The sequence below is a fragment of the Aedes aegypti genome, chromosome 1 (genome assembly GCF_002204515.2).
Source record: "Aedes aegypti strain LVP_AGWG chromosome 1, AaegL5.0 Primary Assembly, whole genome shotgun sequence".
In the NCBI taxonomy this organism is placed as follows: domain Eukaryota; kingdom Metazoa; phylum Arthropoda; class Insecta; order Diptera; family Culicidae; genus Aedes; species Aedes aegypti.
The window spans coordinates 146554336-146581837 of NC_035107.1; the positions used below are offsets into that span (position 1 = coordinate 146554336).

Here is a 27502-nt window from a genome sequence, read left to right on the forward strand (position 1 = left end):
TAATTTTCAATTCACCAAGAATTAAAAGCTCAGATTTATTATAAGATGGCAGTCTAAACATTTATCAAGCTAAAGTTACGTACGTTTTGTGGGCAAAATCATCGAAGAAAAACAGAATCTTATATCATACAAAACTTACGCGTAAGGATACACACATCCAACTCACATTACGTATACGTTCAGGGACGCCCAATGGACATTACGGCAGTTGATCTACGACTGGAGGGGCCACAGTTGGCCAGTAATCGCGGAGATTCCCGTCGCGGTTGGTGAGATAAACCGTCTACGGTTGGCGATTTTGTGCTACTCACCGCTGAAGCGACCGCCAGCTTGGAAAGAGGCGTAGCTTTCATCGGCGTCTGCTGGCGTCCTCCTGATGGGTTGATCGGTCTGTTTTCTCGGCTATGCGGCGTTGTGTTGATGATCCTTCGGGGAGAATTTCGCCCGTAATGTTTCTTGCTGTGTGGGGTTTTGTTGTCCAAATCGTAGAGATTCGGTGAAAAGTACAATTTGAGATCCGCGTTGGCGCAGTTGATTGGTACGGCGGTTTTGGACTGGTCCTGAAGTTTCCGTATGATATGTGGCGAACTGAATGCTTTCGTTCCGGGGGATTTGCCTGCCAGTCTAAGCTTTTCCCGTCGGTTTATTCCTCCGCCATGTGGAGATTTGGTCAAGGCCCGTTTATGTGGCGTTGATCGACGGGGACTTTTTATGTTATGAGTCGAGGTTACCGTCCGGACTTTCTGAACCTGTCGCAATTGGATCTTCTCGGGGACGTGCATCAGCGGATTTATGGTTTTCGTCCCATCGGGGTTCTTTTTCATAACGAATTTACTACTTTGACGACGGTTGGGTTGGTTTGTATTCGTGACCATGCCATCGAAGAGTTTGGCTTTGGCCATAACCATTCCTGCGTTTTGACTGCGCAAGCGAGCGATTGATGCCCGGCCGGATTGCAGTTCTTGTAGCGGCGTGAGATGGGTTTTCAGTAAAGTAGAATCCAGTCGACCGGGAGTCTTGGGAGGAAGCATTGGAGTTTTGGATGGAGTTTTTCGAGGAGGTACCTCCGGAGGGAGCATAGGAGTTTTAGCCTCACCCAGTTCTATTCGAGTTACGAAATGTGGCGTTGCTTTCTTGCTACTACCACCGGATCTTATGGAAGCCCTTCGTGGGACTGCGATCACCACTTCTGGAGTTTTGAAAACTTCGCATGTGTTGACCACAGTTGTATCCATTGATACCTTTTGTTGACTGTCGGCCCCACCGAAGAAGCGTTTGGCACAGGTCCACTTTTCTTCTTGCTTCTCCTCGTCGGTGATGTTCTGTCCAGATTCGAACATGGAATTGTCTTCGCGTTTCACGGGACTCAGATCGGGTTGCTTTAGACCGGACTGCACGGTATTCGGACGACCTCTTTTGAGGTTTGTTTTAGGATAAAAAGACAGATCTGATGTCAAAGCTGGCATTGGCTTTGCTGAGGAGGCACTATTGTTGGATCCCACGTGCCACGATTGATTACGAGACAGTCGGACATTTTCCTTGGAACGCCTTCTGATGGTTCCAATCTTGCGAGCGCTTGGTGAACGCATCACTTTATGCTCCACACTGCGACGAATTTTCAATTCACGACTCAACCTTTTGGCCAGTTGATCTGTACTGGAACAACTCGCTTCAATGGGTTCCGTCTGTTCCAACGTTTGCTGATATTTGTCCTCCACTCGTTCTATATTGTCGATCACTTGCCTTCTGTCGTCCACCACTCCTCCTATGATACTACCGAATTCTTGTGATATTCGCGTTTCAATTGCTGTTACACGCTCTTTGATGGCTTCGTATTCGCTTTTCGGTATGCGCATATATTCCTCGTCATTATCATGCTTACGATCATCGTTGGAATTCTCTTCGTCATCATCATCGTCATTGAACAGGGCTTTCCCCTTCATCATGGGCATCTTCAAAATTTGCGCTTCGAATCGCTCTCGTTCCTGTTCAATTTCTGGTGTAGCCAGGTTTGGCAACGATATGACCGGTGATAAACCCGACAAACCCTTTTCCTCGTCGACTTCGTCCTCTTCTTCGGTTTTACTGCCTGACTCTGATGTGGTCTTGCCATTATTTTTCTGCTTTTTGCGGGCCCACGGCGCCCCGACCACGCTCCAGCGGCGTTCCATCGGTTTGTTGTCCACAATGGAAGTAACAGAAGTACTCGGCAGCAAGCGAGAACCGGTTTTGCTGGATTTGTTCTTATTGCCGCCGAGGCTCAGACGAGATTTTTTCGTCTCCCTGCAATAACCAAAGCATTGATAAGTAATGTAATTTGAATTGAGATAGACAAGCACTTACTTCATCAAAGCCAGCGGAGTGTAAGGCAAAATTTCCTGACTATCGGGAAGCGATGACACAATCTCTTTCCTAAAACGAACAGCATAATTTATTAGGGAGAAATCACTGATTTTTTAAATCTTTAATTGCTTTAATCCATAATCATAATGCTATATTTTGAATTTAATTCCACTAGAATTTGTATTCGGCCATCTTCAGTGTCGTGTACTAGAATCGACTCGAAATTCTTGCTTTTCTCGGTATATTGATAATTTTTAATCGAAATCTTCTTATTTTCTGCTCTGGACAGAGCCTGTTTCTCAGCTTAGTGTTCTTATGAGCATTTCCACAGTTATTAAGTGAGAGCTTACTATGCCAATGACCATTTTTGCATGCGTATATCGTATATCTATGCCCTGGGAAGTCGAGAAAATTTCCAACCCGAAAAGATCCTCGACCGGTGGGATTCGAACCCACGACCCTCAGCTTGGTCTTGCTGAATAGCTGCGCGTTTACCACTACGGGCCCCGAATCGAAATATTCATTTCAATTATTTAATTTATCTTAACAGATAAATAAATAATTTCACGCCACAATACTCGAATAGTAGTTATGTTTGTTTGTTTACCTTCGACACTTGACACCAACAGGGTGCATTCGTGTCGTATTCGAATAGTGGCAACTCGCCCATCTAGCTCGCTGCGAATTCTTGTACCAACCGGATTCGACGCGGATGCCATCTTTGCGGGGTTGCTGTTGGGCACGTCAGGTGTAAACTTCCTTTTCCCAATCAGCCTAGATAGCCGTGTAGTTTCGGTAGCGGTTGTTTAAATTGGCTGCCTGTTCCGGTGGTAAAAGCCCACCTCACAGGTGACCCCTAATTCATGCGGCCCCGGGTAGAGGTGAATAACAAAATAATGGTAAAATAAGAACAAATTTTGCAATCATATCTAGTTTAACCATTATTATGTTATTAATCTATGACAATAAAAATCGCATCAATAGCAAAACATACTATCATAGCAAAATTTGTCATTGATATGTTATACTTCAAATTCATGTAATAACTAATCGATAACAAAATATACTATCATGGTAAAATTTGCTATTTGTGCAAAAATACTAAAAACATTGAATATCTAAAGAATAACAAACATCGCCATCATAGTAAAATATGTCATTATTTTGATATTTGAAAACTTTATTTAAATAGTTCATGAGAACAAACCAATATCAAATTTTGCCATAATAGCTCATTTTACTATTTGTATGATATTCATTAAAGATTCAAAAAGCAAAAGTTTTTTAGCAGGAAAGCTAAAAGTTCATTTTTAAATCATGCTAAATTTAGATATTAAAGTCAAAGAACTAAAATTATCATTATTTTGATCTACTCGTGAATAGCTTATTTAGTTATTATTTTGTTATTAATATCAAAATAATTACATATTTTGTTATTTACGATTGCCTATATTTTTACTATTATTTTGTTATTACAATGGCAAAATATGTTATGATTTAGTTTTTATGCCATACAAACTCAGTTATTATTTTTGTTATTTTATCTCTTATTTCAAACAAACAAATAACAAATTTTGCTATTCAAACATTCTATTTTAATGGTAAATTTTGTTATTCGTTTGCTATTTTCCTCTACCCGGGGCTTTAAGCTGTACCATTTCGCCTAAGATTGAATGGTTAAGGGGGTCTAAAAAAACCTAACCGCAAACGGAGCCTGTGGAGTACCAGGGCGCCCCCTACAGTATTGTGCCCTTCCTGTGCTACCCGGAGCAATGGTGCAGGTGACCTTGTCTTTCTCCGAGATAATCGGCTGCCCTTCTTCAGTCTCAACCCTGAGGCTAAATAAGAGTGGATGTTGTAATTTATTTTAAATTTTCACACTTATGGCTTCGCATTACGCGTTTTACACAGTGTATTCTGTTGGGGCAGCAGGGACGAAAGTCAGGACCTCTGCAAGTTGGGGAGTTGCCCAGGATGTGGTGAAGTTCGCAGTGGGCTCTGATGAACCTTCATAAAGACCACAAGAATCCGAATGCAACTCTGACACAGCGACCGGTGCCGCTTGAAGTACCCTAGCCCAAACTAACAGGAGTGCCAACCGGCACATCAGGATTGATGCCAGTGAGATCCTGATTATGGCACACTGGTCGCGATACAAACGGACAAGGCATGGAACTACGAGTAGGAGTGCTTCGAGCACATTGGGACCAACGCCAGTACGGCCCCAATTATGTATACTGGCAGCGCACGACAACTGGACAACGGCGACCATTCTACTCCTTTAGTAGGGTCGGGTGACACTGGCCCGAAACGGTGAGTGGGTTAATGGCGCAGGCTGCCCCCGTCCCGTAAAACCGTGGCAGGCCTTAGTACCTAATTCCCCAGTTGTCCGACATTTCGCGGTAAATCATTCCGCGGTCAACCATTTCGCGGTGTACCATTTCGCGGTCTGTATCATTTTGCGGTTTACCATTTTGCGGTTAGTACCATTTCGCGGTATGCCATTTCGCGGTCTATACCATTGCGCGGTGTAGTTTTTCCTACGAGTTGCACCGAAAATTGTCGGCATTATCATATATTTTTATCGGTGATTTACCCTTCTTTTGAACACAGATAGTCCTTCAAATTGCACTGCTAAGATATGTGAGACATCTCGGTACAAACTGTGAAACGGTACACCGCGAAACGGTACTGACCGCGAAATGACATGCCGCCAAATGGTACTAGTAGCGAAATGTCGTACCGCGTAATGACCGCAAAATGTTACACCGCGAAGTGGATTACCGCCAAATGTTATACAATCACTATTCCAGCGGAGATGGATAGCGGCTCTTAGGAGGACCCATAAGAGATGATCAACCAAAACAAACAACTAGCGGAATGTGAAGGAGAGCCTTCTAGACCTATCAGTAACCGGCTAAGGTTCCCGCCACGGAAGGAGGCGATCATCTTTATTGAAAACAGTGTGGGCAAAAGCCTAGATACTGTGACGATGGCAGGCACTGGCCGCTCCAGTGCAACATATGAGGTGACCGATGGCCCGGGACTAATCGAGGCCATGGCTCGCAATAGGGAGTACCTCCCTAAAATGCAGGTAGCTGCTGAGCAACTTGATGTCATCATCGAGTTTGTTAAGAGCAAAACCAATATCAGCAAAGACTTGAAAACAAGTCTACTGAAATTGCGACAATTAGTCCTAGCTGCAAAGCAGGACTACGAGAAAGCCAAAGAACAACTTGGCAAGGTAGAAGGCCAAAAAGACACTAGGTCGTGTCAGACCGAAGTGTTTTCCTTCACATGCAACGCGAATATATCTGATGATATTATTCGATACGCGATGCGGAAGAGGAGAGCTTCCGGGGATGAATACGTGACGAAAAGACGTATGGTTGCTAAGGGAAAAGTGATCTAAGCGGCCGTCCTCCAGAGCGGAAAAGCTGACACGAGCCAAGCCCCGCGATCAAGAGGACATGGCAACAAAGGAGAGGCCAACACCAAGCCTAAGGCCAAGAAAGCCAAGAAAAGGGAGCGACGGGATAACCCGAACCAGGAAGAGCATCCACAGGAACCACGGGCGCTAGGCAACAGCAACCAGTGGATACGAGCTGGAAATAGCAGCATAGCATAGCATAGCATAGCATAGACTGACTGTACATGTCAATGGTTGCTACTCCGTGATTGATCGGAACTGGTAAGAATTGCACTACGATCCAAATGAATAAGGGATGGGAGTTTCCGCTTACTCTCGAAGTGCAATTTTAGCAGATCTAATATTATTGATCAATAACGGCGCCGGCCAAATCCTTACAGTCAGTTGGGATGGGGAAGGAATGTTAGGGTGTAATGATTGTTGCTTCTAGAGACCGAGAATACCTCTGCATCTCCACAATCACCACGGGAAGGGTGTTTATTAGTGAGGGAGGAAAAGATCTGGGAGTCACGTCTGGTCGGTGATGCGATCCATGGACAAGGGGGAAATATACGACTTGTATTTAAAGCTAGTTTTGTATTTTTGTCTCGAGAAGTTTTTGGAAAAATACGTCAACATCTATAATGTCGAACAATTCAAAAGACGTTTTTATTAATGACGAAAACTGAAAATTACATGTATATATTTTAACTTATATGAAACAGGAATAATGCCGACACTTGTAGTGACGAACCATACATAGTTTGTTTGAAAATTACATTTTGTCTCGATATGGTAGAAGTTTTAGAAAATACGTCAACATTCACAATGTCGAACAATTCAAAAGATTATTTTAAATAAATAATTTTTAATAATGTCAAAAAGAGAAAAATATATGTATATTCAAATTGTATAAGAAAAAAAGCATAATGCCGACACATATAGTGACGAACCAAACAAAGTTTGTTTTAATATTACATAAAAGTTACGCTTTCAAGAAAATATGTGTTATCATAAGCATGAAACGAACTCACCAGTTGGTAATCCATTCTCGACTGAACACAAAACTGACACTGACAGCAAAACTTCTTGGCGTCCCGAAAATAAACCGTCTTGCTTGGGCCTTCCCAAATACGTACCCAGCAAGACGCTCCAAAACAGGTGAAAAAAAAAAAAAATCTCCGGCGACGAAAACACGCGCGAATCCGTCAGCAAAATCAATCGGACGACGCAAAACCGAACTGTCCTGCTTGGGCTTCACGAAGCACTACCCAGCAAGACGCTCCAAAACAGGGGAAAAAAAATTCTCCGGCAACAAAAACGCGCGAATCCGTCACCAAAATCAATCGGACGACGCAAAACCGAACTGTCCTGCTTGGGCTTCACGAAGCACTCAAGTGGATACGAGCTGGAAATAAGAAAAAAAACAGAGGAAACTGTAAACGGAGCCCAAGGAGGGGCCCATTCACAAATTTCATAACGCTGAAGGGGGTGGGTGGGTGTCCTCGTGTTGTTACGGCTCATACAAAATTTGTAAAATATTCATACAAAAATCGTTACGAGGGGGTGGGTGGGTGTCGAAAATGGCCATTTTTGGCGTTATGAAATTTATGAATGAACCCGAGGGCGCTAAACCGAAAACAGCGAAACGTAGGAATTTAGGCGAAGCCCTCGTTATCAAAACGGAGGAAGCGAAATACGCCGAGATTCTGAAGGCGATGCAAAGCACGGAGAAGCTATCGCCATTGGGCGCAGACGTGCGGAGCATAAGGCGAACTAGGATTGGTGAAATGATCCTAGTCTTAAAGAAGGACGCCAAGGAAAAGGGTGCAGTCTATAAGCAACTGGCACAAGAAGTACTTGGCGATGAGGTTGATGTAAGATCCCTTACTGCTGAAGCGACTCTCCAGTGTAAAAATCTGGATGAGGTCACCGACGCAGCGGAGGTCTCGGCTGCCCTGAAAGAGCAGTGTGACATCGACGTAGCCAGTAAGGCCATCCACCTTAGAAAGGGCCCGCAAGGCACCCAGGTGGCGGTGATCAGGCTGCCGGCCGCAGAGGCCAACAAAGCGAAGAACTTGGGCATACTCAAGGTAGGCTGGTCGGTTTGCCGGCTGAGCAGCTTCCTGAAGTTTGCTTCAAGTGTTTCGGGAAGGGCCATAAGTCGTGGAATTGCAATGGTCCCGACAGAAGCAAGATGTGCAGAAAATGCGGCACCGAAGGCCATAGGGCAAGCGATTGTAAGCAAATCGCGAAGTGCCTAATATGTGTCGACAGAGCAGACAACGGACACTTAACGGGCGGACCCAAATGTCCGGGCACAAGCGGAGTATCAAAGCAGCCAAAACGGAAGTAACACAGTTAAATTTAAACCACTGTGATGCATCCCAGCAGCTGCTTTGGCAGTCAGTCTCGGAAACAAAGACTGACGTGGTGTTACTATCGGACCCATACCGCATACCAGCCAACAACGGGAACTGGGTTGCGGATAGGTTTCAACAGCTAGCAGCTATAGGGATGACAGGACGATACCCAATCCAAGAAGTAGTCTCTAGCTCAAATGAAGGTTTTGCGATAGCTAAAATCAACGGCGTGTTCTATTGCAGTTGTTACGCACCCCCAAGGTGGTCGATTGAGGAATTTTCCCACATGGTCGACAGGATGATAGCCGAACTAGCTAATCGGCAGCCAGTAGTGACTTCAATGCATGGGCAGTGGAGTGGGGTAGCCGCTGCACCAATTTAATATAGGCCAGCTATTGTTGGAATCCCTGGCCGCATTAAATTTAGAGCTGGCAAATGTGGGTACAGTGAGTACCTTCCGCAGATATGGCGCAGAATCGATTATAGACGTGACGTTTTGTAGTCCTAACCTTTTAGGTACCATGAACTGGCGCGTTGATGACGGTTATACTCATAGCGATTAATAATCGATTCGCTATAGTATAATACCAGGCGGGCGGACGTCAGCGCGATGTAACTCGACCCAACTTGAGTTATGGAATGCGATGTACGATGACGTACTGAGGCTGCCCCTTCCGACGGGTGTTAAGGCGCAAGAAAGAATGATACAAAAGTCAGAATTGAAAAAGCAGTTTTCTCCTTTTAAATCAACAAATTGATGAAAATAAAAACACACAGCCTTTCTATTTGGCAAATCAAAGAGCTGTGTGTTTTTATTTTCTTCGATTTGTCTATTTGAAAAGAGAGAACTGCTTTTTCAGTTTTGACTTTTGTGTCATTTTTTCTTGCGCCTTAAGATTGTTGGCTTCGCCGACGATATCACCCTAGTGGTCTATGGTGAATCGAAGGAGGAAGTAGAGTTGACAGCAGCGCACTCTATTTCCATAGTTGAGGAATGGATGAAATCTAGGAAATTAGGACTGGCCCGTCACAAGACTGAGGTGGTGGTGGTCAACAACCGCAAGTCCGAGCAACGGGCGCTTATGTCGGTAGGTGATTGCACCATAGAGTCAAGCGATCCCTGAGGCATCTTGGGGTAATAATCGATGACAAGCTCAGCTTCGCTAGCCATGTTGAATATGACTGTAAAAGGGCATCTACGGCTATAGTGGCGCTTTCGAGGATGATGTCTAACAGCTCTGCTGTAATTGCCAGCAAACGCAAGCTACTGGTAGGCGTGGCGCTATACATACTAAGGTATGGAGGACCAATCTGGTCAAAAGCGCTTAGAACGAGCAGAATCCTAAAGCGGTTGGAAAGCACGTACAGGATTATATGCTTAAGAGTAGCAAGTGCATACCGGACGGTATCTAAAGAGGCCGTGTGCATCAAAGCCGGGATGACGCCCATCGGGCTCACCATCAAGGAAGATGTTCAATCCTTCAACCAAAGGGATACCAGAGGAGTCCGCGACACGTGTAAAGAGGAAACGCTCAGAAATTGGCAGCAGGAATGGGATAACTCCACTAAGGGTAGATGAACCCATCGGCTAATACCAAATGTGTCAGATTGGTATAGTAGAAACCATGGGGAAGCGAACTTCCACCTGACGCAGTTTCTGTCAGGACATAATTGCTATAGACGGTACCTGCATAGGTTCAGACACTCAGAATCTCCTGCGTGCCCCAATTGTGCTGGTGTAGAGGAAACAGCGGAGCATGTCGTATTCGATTGCCCCCGTTTCATTGTTGTGAGAGGTCGCATGCTCACTACATGCGGAGGGGACACGTCCCCCGACAATATAATAGAGAGAATGTGTGCGGATGCCGAGTGCTGGAATGCAGTAACTACGGCTGTCACTCACATTAAATTAGAATTACAGCGCCTATGGCGTGCCGACCAAGAGTTGGCTGCAGAGGATTAGCCCTGCCGAGGCTGGTCCCTTGTAACATTGCTTAAGTCGGCTAGGAGAAGCGGTTTGCCTAGGCTACTTCTGCTACACGTGTTGTGCTATAGGCACTGGTCCGTCCCCGAAGAAATACCGTAAGGTGGTTCCGGGGAGATAAGGGGTTGAGTCCAAGGGTCATGTCGATGCACTGTTCACCACTTGAGCAATTCTTAAAGAATTGCTCAAGCACAGTGCATAGGCTGGTTTTAGAGGGTCATCGTTGGTGCGTCATCCCCGCATTCCCTGAGTTACCTTCTCAGGGGATCTGTTTGCAGATTTTCCCCTTGTAAAAAACAAAAAAGACATGAAGTTGGAAGACAACCTACAAGCGCTTGGATTGTTTGAACAAGAAGGCGTGGAATGTAGCGAGCGAGGCTGTTTGATCAAGCAACAGAATCTGGAGGGCGTGGGCTGAAATAAAAGTGTGAGAGACACAGACACGGTCCGAGTTAATTGGTGTAACATCGTTAAGGAGATTACATAAAAATAATTGATGTAATACCAAGTAAAGAAATAATAAATACACAGACAAAATAAACCCAATTTGTAGCATAGCATAGCATAGCATAGACTGACTGTACATGTCAATGGTTGCTACTCCGTGATTGATCCGAAATGGTAAGAATTGCACTTCGATCCAAATGAATAAGGGATGGCATTTTCCGCATATTCTCGAAGTGCTTTTTTAACAGCTCTCATATTATTGATCAATAACGGCGCCGGCCAAGTCCTTACAGTCAGTTAGGAAGGGGAAGAAACGTTATTGTGTAATGATCGTTGCTTCTAAAGACCGAGAATACCTCTGCATCTCTACAATCATCACGGGACAGGTGTGGTTAGTGAGGGAGGAAAAAGATCTGGGGGTGTCCTTTGGTCGGTGATGCGATCCATGGATTTGGAGGGAAAATACGACCTTCACTTATAACTAGTGTTGCATATTTGTATCGCAGTAAAAATATATTGAAAGAAATTATAAAAAATCGACATTCATAATATCGAACTATCCAAAGGTTATTTGTAGTAATGACGAAGACAGAAAGATTTGCGTATTTTAAAAGTGTATGTAACAGAAATAAGGGTATTGTCGACACATGTAATGACGAATCATGTATGTTTGAAAATTAAAAAAAAAAAGTTACGTTCCAACAAAAAATGTAGCTTTGCAACGATAAAAATGAATTATCATAAGCATGAAACGATCTCACCGGTACTTCATCCTCGGCTGAACACGAAGCTTTCCGCACTTGATCAACACGAACCGAACACGATTGGTCTTGATTCCGTACCTCGTCCCTCCGGAACATACAACCGAATCAAAAGACCACGCACTACCCAGACAAAATAAACCCAATTTATGGAAAAAAAAAACTTTAGGAAATTTGAAATAGTTATGACAAAATCATAGAAAACTCTCAATTTATCCAAATTCAACTTATTCCATGCTATACTCAAACTTTTTATCTGAAAAATTGCAGTGAATTGCTGGTAGCAGGTCTCTTTTTACTTACTTGGTCTCTATTTCATTCAAGTCTTAATGTTTTTTTTTTGCAGTAGCGATAGCTTAGCACTATGTCTTTTAATTTGGCTCGAAATTTACGACAAAGTTACACGTGTTCTCGGTGAGAATCGATCTCACGACTCCTAATTCGCTAGAGACAGGCGATTCAGTAATGTCAGTTCCGCAAATGCGTAATTCATGAAATTGAATAGTAAAATGAAACTCTAAACGCAAAATCTCAATATGCTAAAACTATAAAAAATATGCTAAAACTATAAAAAAAATTAGCGAACATATCTTTCTTAGTAAAATGGTTTTAAGCTACAACTGTATGACTGCATCTCAAATAGGTAACTTACTTTTTCTTCGCACTGAACGGCATTCCATCGGTCACCTTCCGTTTCTTGGACGATTTGTTCAGGCACGGTGTGGCCACTGCTGCCATACTGCTATCCTTCTCGGTGAAATCGTCCGTCTTGTCCAAGCTTTCAGACGAACCAATGGCACCCACAATCTTCTTCAGGCCATGGAACATTCTCGTCAGTGAACCACTCCTTCGTTTCTTTTTCTTCTTATCGGTGGTGTTGGCCGCAGAATCAGCCGCAGTCTGGCGAATCAAGCTGATCGAATCGTTGAGTTTTTCCAGAATTGCATCCGGTACCACGCCGATCTGATGCGAATTCTCAATCAACAGTTGAATCACTTTGACGTGACTATTCAGCCTCTGTTGAACCATTTCCACTATAGGCATCAGATTTGGCGCCAGAATTATGGCCAGATTCTCAATGGTCATTTTGTTACCGGACGCATGCAAGGAAACGGTATGGAGGAACTGCATGAAGAAGGCCAACGTGTTCAAGGTGATTGGGGGAAGCAACAGACAGGTGATCATGAGATCGTACACTTTATGCTCTCCTGATATGAGGCAACGGATGAGCGCTTCTTGAATGTTTCCCGGCGGTAGGAGAGCTTCCGGTAGGTCGCGGAAAAACGTTTTCAGTATATTGGCAACATCGATGACGTGATGCGATTTCCCTAGAGGATGTCCAGACTCAAGACTAGCCTAGAACATAAGACATTTTACATAATTAATTTAACCTTTGCGTATCCCACGTCTGTCTTTGAGGGTTTCCATATCTTGAATAAGCTGTTGAAATTTAATTTTCCATACGATTTTTTGTTGTAGATGAATGCCATCGGATCCAAAAGTATCCCAATTTGCAAGAGCCACACTATGAAACCGGTTCATCTAAAGGTTACGGACTTATTCCGTATTCCGATGGAGTCAAACCCTGCTTAAATACGATGTGTCAAATCGTTATACTTTTTTTTACCTCAACGTTTATTTGAGGCCTCAAGCGCCGTCAGCAGGGCTGGTAGCAGTCATACAGCAAGATAATAGTGACTTTAGTGACCAAATTGACCAAAATAGTGACCAAAAAGTGACTTGAAAACTACAAGTATTAGTCATAAAAATAACTAGATATGAAAATACGAATATAGAATTTAAAGAATTGCAGTAATTTCAAATATTTCTTAATAGTTATGTGTCCGTGGTGAGACTTGATTGTAATAAATGGTTAAAAAGATCGCGCATTGGAGATTTCACTTATTATTTTTTTACTAGAAGAACATTAGTTCGATATAGGTAACTATTTTATATTTCTGATCTCAGACGAAAAAAAAAACAAATAGGGCATTTTACGGCTTCGGCACCACTCAGCTATTATCGACAAACAAATTTTAAACGCCGAATATACAGTTTTTTTCTATCAAAACTATTCTATATATTCAGATGATTTTTTGTTCTGTCAGCTTCCCGACGACGAGACTTCCAAGACTGAACAAATAAATTCACCAGAGAAGCGCGGCATCGGCTTAGACTGCCGAGAATTCGTAAATTCCCCTACATGAACTTTGGTAAACAAACTCGCAATATAATTTTTAGCCAAATTCCGGGTCATGAGGAACCTACTGGCAAAAATTCATTGATTTGATTTTGAAGTAAAGATGCAAAACGAATTACTGGAAGCGTTTCTTAATAAATCTTAAATCTGTGGAATATATCAAGGGAAAATTTTTGGTTGTAGACACAATTGTAGCGAAAATCGTGAATGAATTTTAGAACGTTCTGACGGTATACACACTACAAAAACAAACGAAAAAAAGATTTTTTTTTCGGAGCTGCCTGACAGCTTCAGCTTAACTTGTCAAGGCTGAACCCTCACTCTGGCTTTTGCCAAGTTTCCCCTCTACCAGGACCATTACTCAGACGGACTAGGTGCCCACATGAACACTGTTTTTTTATTAGTATTGTGACGTGATAGTTTTTGAAAAGTACCCATATTCCCTAGCTTCTGAGGAAAGGAAGCATTGTGAAAATCAGCAGCTCCATCAGAACTTGTTTGAAGTCGAAATGGTTTTGAATAATTTGTCATTCAAGTGCTATTCTGATTACTCTTGTCTTTTACGTAAGATTAGAGTCTTAAATGTCAATTGTCGTCAAGTCTTAACAAAATTAGGCTGTTTAGTAGTAGTTCTAGTTAATTTCATTATTTGTTGTTAAAAGTATTTATTGGTCATTACGTTCATATATCCTTAAAGAAAAAAGTCGCATTCCTTGTCTGTTCAACAATTTTTCGAAACTAGCAAGTTTACCCTAATGATCGATCTCAGCGTCTTACTTTTTATAGTCATTTTTATAGTGAATATTGAAGAGTAAAGTTACCTTACGCTTTTATTACAGTCTCCTACATGATTCACTTTTCGGTGGCAAATGCAATGCTTCACAACGCCTACTTTCTACTTGTAAATTTTGCGAAAATGAAGCTGGAATTAGATTATATATACCGCTGTTACAAAAGAGGTATTTCTTATTATGGCAATGTAAAAACCAATGTCGCCACTTATTTCTGCTCAGTGAATCTACTAGTCATTTCCCTAAGAGTTCCTAAGTATTCCCTACGTCGTATATGATAACGATGTATCTAGCTAGCTAATAATAAGAGTGGCTACGGATCATTCTGGTTAGCAAAAGGCAAACTGAACGTCACCAATAGTAACTATTAATGTCCACTTCGAATAGATTAATTATTTGAAATGGGCATCAATTCTATCAATGACGCAGAATGTCCGTTGGATCACATCAGAGATATTATTGCGTCTATGCCACACGCGGCTTTAAGCAAAATATGCCAAAATGTGATACCACCACTACAGGTTACGCCTTTGGTTTCCATCATATGGGCTAATCAGGGTGTCCATTCAAAATCAGTTTTCCGATTCCCGGATTTTTCCCGGATGCCCAAAAGATTAAAAAACGGATGACTAAAAGATCTTGCACCTTGATATTTTCGTTTTTTTTTTCATACAAGATGGTCAAAATTGAAGGCCTCAATCTAACTTGTTAATGATTATTTTTTTTAAATTTAGAGAATGCTGTGAACCGAAAACTAATTTTGAAAGAGTTTCAGAAAAAAGTATATACCCTATTACACCCCTAGAATTTATAGGAAGTTCAGAGAGATTTTGTTATGTATTTAGACAATATTTCCAAAAAGAGCAAAGTTCAACGGCCAACCCATTATCATCTAAAAATCTCTTCGGAAATACGCGTTAAGATTTGATCCATTGCTGGTTCCTGGTAAAACCTTGATCTGGTGAAACTCATGTTGGATCCAAGGAGAAATCTAGAACGATATCTCAAAAAATATTTTATTGTTCTCCTATGAACCTGGCTAAAATGTTTGACTCATAACCAAAATTGCATCTCCCAAGCAATCTATCGAAGATTTGACCAAGAATGTCATGAAGAACTTATCAAAAATCTGGCCAAGAAAACCTAAAGGATCCCGCTATTTATTTATCCATTAAAGATCTTGTCATAAATTCATAATAAATATTACAATAAATGTGTTGTGAATTATGGGAAAAAATCGCTGTAAATCTGCAGAAAACCATACAAAATCTAATTAGAAACCTCATACGTACTTTGTTATAGATCAAGAGCTTTTCAAACTAGTCCAGAAAAGACTTCAACGAGAATCAGTGTCATCAATAACCTCAGAAATCCGCGCAAAATTCTTAATTAATCGCTCCAAGACTTCAGTAAATCTCTCAAGAAATGTTCCATATGTAGCGTTTAAAAATGTACTAAGAATTTTAGGCAAAATGTTCTAGAATGTTCTAAGCATCTCGTAAGCAGCAATCTACTCATAAACAGTGTTAAAAAGAACTTCAAGAAATTGGTCAATCATTGGCACGACTCCCGTTAGGATTCTAGCAAAAATCTCATTAAAAGTTTGTCATGAATCGAAATGGAAATCTAACAAGCATACCGCCAAGAGCCTTGCCAAAAATCCCTATATCCCCTTCTAGATTTTTTTCAAGGATCTCATTCGTTGACTATCTCTATACCAACTCACCAAAAGTTAGTCATGATGCGCAGACATCATGTATACGCGCTTCATATTAAGAGCTTGAGATCAGCTTGTCATGAGCACACAAAAATAATCGCGCGCTTGAGCACGTGCTATGGTGAGACACATTTTTTACGATCTCATGTAGCAATGTACAAGCTCAAACGATCACATCTGCACTGGCTCATGCGTCGTCTCATGAGAAAATTTCAATGGGACAGTGCATTTGAGACTCGCAGGTGAAGGTTTTAGAAGTAAAGGAAAAGGATTAAATCATGGATTAAACTGCCCTTAGCCAGTTTGAAAGCACTGACGCGGTTCCACGCGGTTGAGATTGTTGAAAACTTGGGCTGGACACTGAAGAAGAAGAGGCATACCTAGACCGAAGCCGCATGCTTCCGTGGGGTTATTGTACTAGGTAAACATAACTGCATGAAAGTACTCCTAGTAACGCATGTGACGAGCCTCACGAGATGTCTTATGAGACTCGCTCACTAAGATATATTTTGTACGTATCTACATCTCGTGCCTCACATAATCTGCGAGCTGCGATATGAAATATCGCATGGCACACTAGCTCATTTAGGTATACATGAGAAATACGACACTCTAATGATGCGAAGTACGAGTTGACAAAAAGTTGTGCACATCATGGAAAACCTATAGTGCTTGAAATTGGAACAAACCGGTATTCTTATGTTTAAAATATATGATTTCCCGGTAAGTTCTCCAAATTCCCGGGTATTTCCCGTATTTTTCCCGGTCATTTTACATTCCCGGGTTTTTCCCGCTTTTCCCGGATTTCCCGGATGGATGGACACCCTGGCTAATGGATTATGCCCTCCCATCGCGGCAAGGTCGCATAACCAACGGGAGGGAAAACAAACGAAAAAAAGAAATTCAGGCTAAATTTGTGGCAGAATTTCTGTAAAATTAAACCAGTTCTTCAAATAAACAATAACTCCAGAACACAATTGATTTTTGACGAACTCGAGACAAACCGAATTAGATGAATGTCGTACATAAAGAATTAGAATATGATTCCATGTGATCGTATCAATAAATTAATTATTGGCAACAATCATCACTTAGTGGTGACTCATAACCTCACGTTTTATCTGATCTACTACCCTAAAAATGCCTACCGGAGGAGTGAAAGGAAGGGGTAATATGCCCCATCTACAAGACAGGCGACAAGTTAGATTGTGAGAACTTTCGAGCGATCACCATTCTAAAAGCGGCCTACAAGGTATTATCCCAGATCATCGTCCGTCGTCTATCACCTATAGTAAGCGAGTTCGTGGGAAGTTAACAAGCCGGCTTCGTTGACGGCCGATCGACACTGTACGGCAAATCCTCCAAAAATGTCGTGAATACCAGGTCCCAACGCATCACCTTTTCATCGATTTCAAGGCGGCATACGATAGTATCGACCGCGTAGAGCTATGGAAAATCATGGACGAGAACAGCTTTTCCGGGAAGCTCACGAGACTGATAAGAGCGACGATGGAGGGTGTGCAAAATTGGTTTCAGGCGAACATTTCAGTGCGTTTGGATCCCGCCGAGGACTACGACAAGGTGGTGGACTTTCGTGCCTGTTGTTCAATATTGCGCTAGAAGGTGTTATGCGGAGAGCCGGGCTCAACAGCCGGGGTACGATTTTAATGCGATCCAGTCAATTGGTTTGCTTTGCGGATGATATGGACATTGTCGGCCGAACATTTGAAAAGTTGGCAGACCTGTACACCCGCCTGAAACGCGAGGCAGCAAAGGTTGGACTGGTGGTGAATGCGTCCAAGGCAAAGTACATGTTAGCTGGTGGGGCCGAACGCGACAGGGCTCGCCTAGGTAGCAGTGTTACGATAGGAGGGGATACCTTCGAGGTGGTCGACGAGTTCGTCTACCTTGGATCCTTGCTGACAGCTGACAATAGCCGTAAAATACGGAGGCGCATCATTAGTGGAAGTCGGGCCTACTATGGCCTCCACAAGAAGCAGCGGTCAAAAAAGATTCACACCCGCACCAAATGTATCATGTACAAAACGCACATAAGGCCGGTAGAGTTCTACGGGCATGAAACGTGGACGATGCTCGAGGAGGACTTGCAAGCACATGGAGTCTTCGAACGTCGGGTGCTTAGGACGATCTTTGGCGGTGTGCAGGAAAACGGTGTGTGGCAGCGAAGAATGAACCACGAGCTCGCCCAACTCTACGGCGAACCCAGTATCCAGAAGGTGGCCAAAGGATACGATGGGCAGGGCATGTTGCAAGAATGCCGGACAGCAACCCTGCAAATATGGAGTTCGCGTCGGATCCGGTTGGTACAAGAAGGCGTGGAGCGCAGCGAGCTAGGTGGGCGGATCAAGTGCGTATCGATTTGGCGAGCGTGGGGCAGAACCGAGGATGGAGAGATGCGGCCACGAACCGAGTACAGTAAGGACCCGATTTTGTCAGCCCTCCGATGAATTTTAGGCTGACGAAATGGGGAACCTGACAAAATCGGGTCATTTTATTTTGTTCCAGTTCTTCAAAATTTGACGTGTTACATGGTTACATGGAATTTTAAGGGGGCGATGGACATGAGCGTAGCTAGGTTTTTTTATCAGGGGCTTCCTCCCTTATACTGACAATACCGATTCTTAACACTTCATTCACGATTTTCACGTCAGAAAGATCATTATACACTGCCTCTGTAACCTTTTGGCATTAAACATAAAACTATGCAAGATATCCACCCTTTTTTTCATAGTAGGCTAAGTGAAGTCCTAAACGCGTTTTATTTCAATGTTGAATGACGGGTCTATTTAAAGCCTTAGAGATTTACCTATTGAAAAAATCCTGAAGAATCGATTCGTTGTGGTCCCTTTGATTGGCATTTTTGCTCTGACCGATCCAATAAACGGAATCGACCTGAGTTCCCTAAATTATCTATGAAGTTCTCCCAGAACAACAAAATTCCTATAGCGCTTCATATTAAAATTCCTTTAATTTTTCTTAGAAACTCCCTTAGAAATAGCATAAAAAATTGCCTCGAAGCTCTTTTTGGAATTCTTGGAATTGGAAAATGGATTTTAAGTATAATTCAAACAATGTTTCATCCGGAGATGTCCATATTTATTTTCCTAAACATTATTTTAAAACTCATCCGGAAGCGTTCTGAACATTTTTTCAAGGATTTGACATGGAATACTTGTAAAAATATTTCTAACAATATAAAAACCAAGTAATTTTCTTTACTTTCCATGGATTATTTTTTGGTGTGTTTTGGTTTTCCTCGGGCCCTGAGGGATTCACATGAATCGATTCAGGCAATATTGTGTTGGGGGCAATACCAGACGACATGTATTATGTCTTGGTAACCTTCGACACAACCACATCGATTGCTATCTGCGAAACCTATTCTGAAGAGATGCGAGCCTAAGGAATAGTGATTGGACATCAGGCGACACATTGGGTGGTATGGAAAAAAAGCGTTGAACTTTACTACATGTAGCATCTACTCAAAAACAAAATCCACAAAGTTAACTACACTTTTGGTACACGCAGCGAACTGGACTATCGAATTTCATACATTTTGCCTTATTGCAATACGAACGCTTTATACATCGTTCTAGCATCACCCTACATCAAGGCGTCGATAGGCGCTTGGTGTACGCACGAGCCTATCGTTCGCAAGGTTCTTGGTTCGAATCCAGGTTGCCGCGAAAAATATTGTTGTTTCCAAATTTTGGTTTCATAAGGCAAATTTGTGAATTTCAACCCGATTTCTTGTGGCGAATTTTCATAAGGGGTTCTTATGCTTATAGATAGTCCATTTGCTTGAGTGCATATGTGTAAGCCAAATTTTCAAATAGTCATTTTTCGAAGCTTACACACTTAAATCACAGATAACAGATGTTTATGCTAGAACAAAAATCTTCTGAAAACTTGTGTAAGTATTCAAACTAAAACACGTTGAAAACACTAGCGCCGCCACACAACGTATTGCTGCAATCAGTGGTGAATATAAGTATCTTGAAATGTTTCATATTCACCACAGACATCACCATGGGAACTTATCGATAACAGCGCCACCACGTTGTTGCTACTTGTGTTGCCACTTAAAATCACCATTATTTGTTTTACACAGTTTTACAATCGGACATAAACATCTGTTATCTGTGTGTGTGTGTGTATATACAATCCACCTCCCACTGACCGGCAGTGCTTTTATGGAAGAAAATTGTATGCATGTATTTATTGATACCCTTCGATATCTTTATATCTGCAGACAATTTTAGCCCAGGAGATGAAAGGTGATAGCTCTACTGAAATTCCAACGACCCATTTCAAGAATGGCAGTAAATACACACACATTCTGAGGTCATTTTCATATACAGTAAGCCCCGCATAAAACACCCATATATCAAATGGATATCTGAAATGTTTTTATACTTCCCGAATCGAAAATTAAATTTTCGACCCTGGCACGTATTTAGTTTCATAGGGTAATAGGTGAGTAAATAATAATAAAGAATGAATTTACCAGGATGTAACGCTGTTTCTCCTGTCGCAGCACTGTGCTTACCGCAAAATACTACACACTTTCACTACACTACACACGTAACATGATCGATTCTGACCGCATCACCTGCCCCGGCAGGAGCAAGCGTCACGGTCAAAGGATCACACACTACTCGGACATAAACATCTGTTATCTGTGCTTAAATCATTTTACGGATTCCTGTGAAATTTCAACAGCTGAACAGTTCGGTAAAATAAATTAACGGAGTACGGTGAATTTTCACAGTATTCGGTAAAAAATCACCGGAATCCGTTAAATTCCGACGAAGTAGGGCAAATGTACCATTAGTGGTGCACCTAAGCGAAAACTGCTAAAACATGGTGATAAAATCATGAATTATATGATTTTAGCGTATCAATCGCTAGATCTCAAATCCTTCTATCATTCAAATGTATAAAAATCACGATTCATTTGAAATTTCCCTGCAAAAAGCCTTGCACCAACAATAGGAACACTGTTCCTTTAGTGAAGGTATGTTCTAAGAATGGTTCCTCTAGTGGCGCAAACCATTGATTTCTTATGGGACCCTCCACTATAGGTACTGATGCACCACTATAGGTGCAAAGGAGCAAAAAATTTAAGCAAAATCATTGTTTAAAATAGGTTTATGGTTAAATTTCATGAATATTTTTCGATAACTTGTATCATTTTCACATCGTACATCATAGAAAAATATCACATAGCCATAAAAAAGTGCGAAACATGTCAAAACACACTACCTCCACTGTTGGAGCTACCTCCACTAAGGGAGCGTTTGCCCTAACGGTGTTTTATTTCACCGAACTGTTCAGCTGTTGAGATTACGGTGAAATTCACCGTAAGAGCTTAGCGTGTACTTCACGAGTGTTCCTATCAAAGTTTAGTTATCATCAAAAACTAAGGTTTATCGTTCCTGTGAATATGAGCCGTTATATTCTAGTGAAACAATAAGAAATATCTTTTTGTTCCCACTATTGCCATAATCGGTACTTCTACCCTATATTTGTTTACCAACTTGATGTGAAAGCAGTGTCATGTATGAATATGCACGGCATAAAAGTAACAAGGCAGGCTCTTTACTGATACTTACTTACTTACTTATTTGGCTTTACATCAATTATCTTGATAAAGCCTCGCCAACAATATTTCGCCAATTCCCTCGGTTCATGGCCGCTTCTCTCCATCCTCGACTGTGACCCACGCTCTCCAGGTCCTGGTGTACCTGGTCAATCCACCTAGCTCGCTGCGCCCCACGCCTTCTTGTTCCGACCGGATTCGTGGCGAACACCATCTTTACAGGGTTGTTGTCCGGCATTCTTGCAACATGCCCTGCCCAGCGTATCCTTCCAGCTTTAGCTACCTTCACGATACTGGGTTCGCCGTAGAGTTGAGCGAGCTCGTGGTTCATCCTTCGCCGCCACACGCCGTTGTCCTGCACGCCGCCGAAGATCGTCCTTAGCACTCGACGTTCGAAAACCCCAAGAGCTTGCAAGTCCTCCTCGAGCATAGTCCACGCCTCATGCCCATAGAGGACTACCGGTCTTATGAGCGTTTTGTACATCGTGCATTTGGTGCGGGGGTGAATCTTTCTTGACCGTAGTTTCTTCTGGAGCCCATAGTAGGCACGACTTCCGCTGATGATGCGCCTCCGTATTTCCCGACTAACATTGTTGTCAGCCGTCAACAAGGATCCGAGATAGACGAACTCGTCCACCACCTCGAAGGTATCCCCGTCTATCGTAACACTGCTTCCTAGGCGGGTCCTGTCGCGCTCAGTTCCGCCAACCAGCATGTACTTTGTTTTCGACGCATTCACCATTAGCCCGACTCTTGTTGCTTCGCGTTTCAGGCGGGTGAACAAATCTGCCACCGTTTCAAATTTTCTCCCAATAATATCCATGTCGTCCGCGAAGCAAACAAATTGTCCGGATCTCGTGAAAATCGTGCCTCGACTGTTAAGTCCGGCTCTCCGCATGACACCTTCAAGCGCAATATTGAACAACAGGCACGAGAGTCCGTCGCCCTGTCGTAGTCCCCGCCGAGACTCGAACGAACTGGAGTGTTCGCCCGAGATCTTCACGCAGTTTTGCACACCGTCCATCGTTGCTCTGATCAATCTTGTGAGCTTCCCGGGAAAGCTGTTCTCGTCCATGATTTTCCATAGCTCTATGCGGTCGATACTATCGTATGCCGCCTTGAAATCGATGAACAGATGGTGTGTAGGGACCTGGTACTCACGGCATTTCTGGAGGATTTGCCGCACGGAAAAGATCTGGTCCGTTGTCGAGCGGCCGTCGATGAAACCTGCTTGATAACTTCCCACGAACTCGTTTGCTATAGGTGATAGACGACGGAAGAGAATCTGGGATAGCACTTTATAGGCGGCGTTTAGGATGGTGATTGCACGATAATTTTCACACTCCAGTTTGTCGCCCTTTTTGTAGATAGGGCATATAACGCCTTGCTTCCACTCCTCCGGTAGCTGTTCCGTTTCCCAGATTCTGACTATCAGCCGATGCAGACAAGCGGCCAACCTGTCCGGGCCCATCTTGATGAGTTCGGCTCCGATACCATCCTTGCCAGCGGCTTTGTTGTTCTTGAGCTGTTGAATGGCATCCTTAACTTCCCCCATCGTGGGAGCTGGTTGATTTCCGCTGTCCGCTGTGCTGACGTAGCCATCGCCTTCGCTGTCCTGACCTTCTGTGCCTGTGTTCTCTGCGCCATTCAGGTGTTCATCGTAGTGCTGCTTCCACCTTTCGATCACCTCGCGTCCGTCCGTCAAGATGCTCCCATCCTTATCCCGGCACATTTCAGCTCGCGGCACGAAGCCTTTGCGGGATGTGTTGAGCTTCTGATAGAACTTCCGCGTTTCTTGAGAACGGTACAGCAACTCCATCTCTTGGCATTCCACCTCTTCCAGGCGGCGCTTTTTGTCCCGGAATAGGCGGGTTTGCTGTTTCCGCTTCAGTCTGTATCGTTCCACGTTTTGCCGCGTACCATGCTGCAGCATTGCAGCCCGCGCTGCATTCTTCTCCTCTAGAACCTCCTGGCACTCCTCGTCGAACCAATCGTTTCTTGAGCTCCGTTCCACATATCCGACAACGCTTTCGGCAGCGTCGTTAATGGCTGCTTTGACTGTCCTCCAGCAGTCCTCAAGAGGGGCCCTATCGAGCTCGCCCTCATCCGGCAACGCTGCCTCAAGATGCTGCGCGTACGCATTGGCGACATCCGGTTGTTTCAGCCGCTCGAGATTGTACCGGGGCGGGTGTCGGTACCGTACATTGTTGATGACGGATAGTTTTGGGCGCAGTTTCACCATCACCAGGTAGTGGTCGGAGTCAATGTTGGCGCCACGATAGGTTCTGACGTCGGTTATGTCGGAGAAGTGCCGTCCATCGATCAAAACGTGGTCGATTTGCGATTCTGTCTGCTGAGGTGATCTCCAGGTGTACCGATACGGGAGGCTGTGCTGGAAATAGGTGCTACGAATGGCCATGTTCTTGGAGGCGGCAAAATCTATCAGTCGTAGGCCGTTCTCGTTCGTCAGCCGGTGGGCGCTGAACTTTCCAATCGTCGGTCTGAACTCCTCCTCCTGGCCAACCTGAGCGTTTAAGTCTCCTATGATGATCTTGACGTCGTGGCTTGGGCAGCGGTCGTACTCGCGTTCGAGCTGCGCGTAAAATGCGTCCTTGTCATCATCAGTGCTTCCGGAGTGTGGGCTATGCACGTTGATTATGCTAAAGTTAAAGAATCGGCCTTTGATTCTTAATTTGCACATTCGTTCATTGATCGGCCACCACCCGATCACGCGCCTTTGCATATCACCCATCACTATAAAAGCTGTTCCCAGCTCGCGTGTGTTGCCGCAGCTCTGGTAGATGGTATGATTACCTCTAAACGTTCGCACCAATGCTCCTGTCCAGCACACCTCCTGCAGCGCTACGATGTCGAAACCGCGGGTCTTCAGTACATCGGAGAGTATGCGAGTACTTCCAATGAAGTTGAGAGATTTGCAGTTCCACGTACCGAGTTTCCAATCGCTAGTCCATTTTCGTCGCTGTGGTCTTTGCCGATTGTTCCGGTCCGTATTCTCTCGTTGACGTTCCTGTGCTGATGTGTTTTTACGGCTGGCTCGCAGGGCCTGACACCAACCCCCTAGATTTCCGGAGGACCATTCCCCCTAAATGTTCGGAGGGCCATAGTGCGCAGTTTAGCTTAGAGTCCTTCTCTGGCACTCGGACGATGATCAGCCGCCCCTGACATGGGGAACAGACGCTGTTGTGAGCCGCTCCTAACGTGGAGTACAGACGCTCCAGGTTTGCAAAAGCAAACCCCCCCTTCCCTGTCAGCATACGACCAAAGTTCCCACCGGGGGTTGGTTACCCGATCTTCCCCAAGGTTACTCGTACCCCGGCCAGTACCACGAGGAGGTAGGGATAGGAGTTGCTGGGCAAGAGGCTAAGGACCGCACAAAGGGGTCTATTTTATTCCTGCAGGTACGCGAGGTACCAATGGTACGCCATGCCCAGCCATTTACCGCGCCGCTCTTTACTGATGTAAATATCAAATTTGATTGTAAACATGTGACGTCACTCCTATGGGCCGATGCACGAGTTCATTATTTGACGTTTGAGCGGTGCCGTGTTATTTACGTGACCATGGCAACAAGTGAATTCGGCACCGCTCAAACGTCAAATTAGTGAACTCGTGCATGGACCAATGCACGAGTTCACTAATTTGACGTTTGAGCGGTGCCGAATTCACTAGTTGCCATGGTCACGTTATAACACGGCACCGCTCAAACGTCAAATAATGAACCCGTGCATAGGTCTATGAACCAATGCACGAGTTCACTAATTTGACATTTGAGCGGTGCCGAATTCACTGGTTTCCATGGTCACATAAATAACACGGCACCGCTAAAACGTCAAATAATGAACACGTGCATTGGTCCATGGACCCATGCACGAGTTCATTAATTTGAAGTTTGAGCGGTGCCGAATTCACTCGTTTTCATGGTCACATAAATAATACGGCACCGCTCAAACGTCAAATAGTGAACTCGTGCACTGGTCCATGGACCTATGCACGAGTTTACTAATTTGACGTTTGAGCGGTGCCGAATTCACTCGTTGCCATGGTCACGTAAATAACACGGCACCGCTCAGATGTCAAATAGTGAACTCGTGCATCGGTCCATAGGTCCATCGTACCTAGGACAGGACGTGACAGCTCAACTAAGACTGCCTAGTTGTTTTTCAGTCGATAACATTGACTATACAAAAGCCAGTGCTACCAGTATTCTTCTTAAGTAAATCTTGTGAAACAATTCAAATATCAAGGCTCACAATTTAATTGTTTCTTGCACGCTTCATTAATTGACTGCAATAGAGGATGCTTTATTTTTAAAACTCACGATTATATTCAAAACCGACGATATTTTTAGAGCAAATTAACACAATTTCCATTATATTGCTTTCAATCACGTATTTTTTTATGTATTTTAATATTGTAGGAGCACATGTGGTAAACTTAACATCGAATATAAATAGATTTGAAATAAAAGGATTTCATGAAAAAAAAAATCAAACTTTCGATGAACACTCTAATTTAGGATCTAGCAACACGGCCGGGCTAGCAACAAAGTGCCCTGTTGCAATCCAACTCAACGATGTGAAAGTATAGGCCTTTGCCAAAACGACCAATGAGAAGTGGTCTTTTCTGACAGGCAATTGGTTTCATTTTTGTACTTTGACCTGTCACGTCTTGTCTTAGCATCGTACCATATATCTTCCGGACCACTAGATCATTTTTTTCACAAATTTGTTCGAGGTGGATAGGAATGACGTCGTCAAGTAGCTCTCAGTTTTCGGAATATATCACCTTCTCAATGTAGTATACCGTGTGAATATAAATTTGAGACACTGCACTTGAAGATTTGGAACTCTTCTCAAACAGACTGACACTGGGTACGTAAAGGTTAACACAAAAACGAAGACCACAAACGTACCTTAATTTCCTGCTGCCGCTTCGACGACCCGGCCTTCCGGAACAATCCCTCGGTATTTACCTGCTCCAGAACGCGCTGGCAGGCATCCGATACGAAAAGGGGAACCTGGGCTATGCCCCCATTGGCCAGAATTACATCCGTCAGCTCCAAGGTGTGAAGCGGCACATTGAAAATTCTCTTACATCGGCCTTTATCCTGAAGATGATCAAAAATATTAGGTTTCAATCCTGGATCCGAAGTACAATCCGACCCTACCTGACCGGTTTTGGTGCGCTTTTCCTTGCGATATTTGATCCCATGGCAGCGCAATTCTCCGACAATAACGTTGAAGAGTTCGTCCTTGTTTTCGATGTCGTTGATCAACATTTTAACCTGCAGCTTGTCCATCGCTCAGCAGGTCATTTTTCCTTCAACTCACTAGATAGAACTCCGTCCTGCTGATTCGAATTGGCGCAGAACTTTTCCAAAATGGGCTAACAGCTATGAAAAACTCGTAATTACTCCGGATACAAACAAAAACCCGCTAGAAAATATCGGAAAACTTTTTCTTTCTGTCAACGGTCGCTGAGATTGTGCGATCGCGATATTTTCGCCAGCGAGCGAATTCTCTCCCGATGTTTCTCATTTTTTCTCTCGCTCGCAAAATTTCGCCCGCAATCAAAGTCCCTCAAATGAAAAGGTAAACTTTAATTCGCCTGGTCCGTACGCATACACTGGAATAAATTTAAATCATTTATTTATTTATGTAGAACATAAATAACATTACCACATATTACTTCAAGGGTTCATTCACATATTTCATAACGCTGAAAATAGCAATTTTTGACACCCACCCACCCCCTCGTAACGCTTTTTGTATGAATATTCTACAAATTTGGTATGAGCCGTAACACCAGCAGAACACCCACCCACCCCCTTCAGCGTTATGAAA

At 43.5% G+C, this 27502-nt stretch overlaps 1 protein-coding gene across 1 annotated transcript; it reads right to left on the reverse strand.

The window, feature by feature from the left end:
- Positions 1 to 27286, reverse strand: LOC5576006. Its single transcript, XM_021850272.1, has 5 exons — positions 26827 to 27286; positions 26572 to 26766; positions 11960 to 12663; positions 2344 to 2412; positions 1 to 2283 (listed from the first exon to the last, which is right to left on the reverse strand). The coding sequence occupies exons 1-5, from the start codon at positions 26956 to 26958 to the stop codon at positions 180 to 182; spliced, it is 3204 nt and encodes a 1067-aa protein (XP_021705964.1). The 5' UTR covers positions 26959 to 27286; the 3' UTR covers positions 1 to 179.
- Between the last annotated feature and the right edge of the window lie 216 nt (positions 27287 to 27502).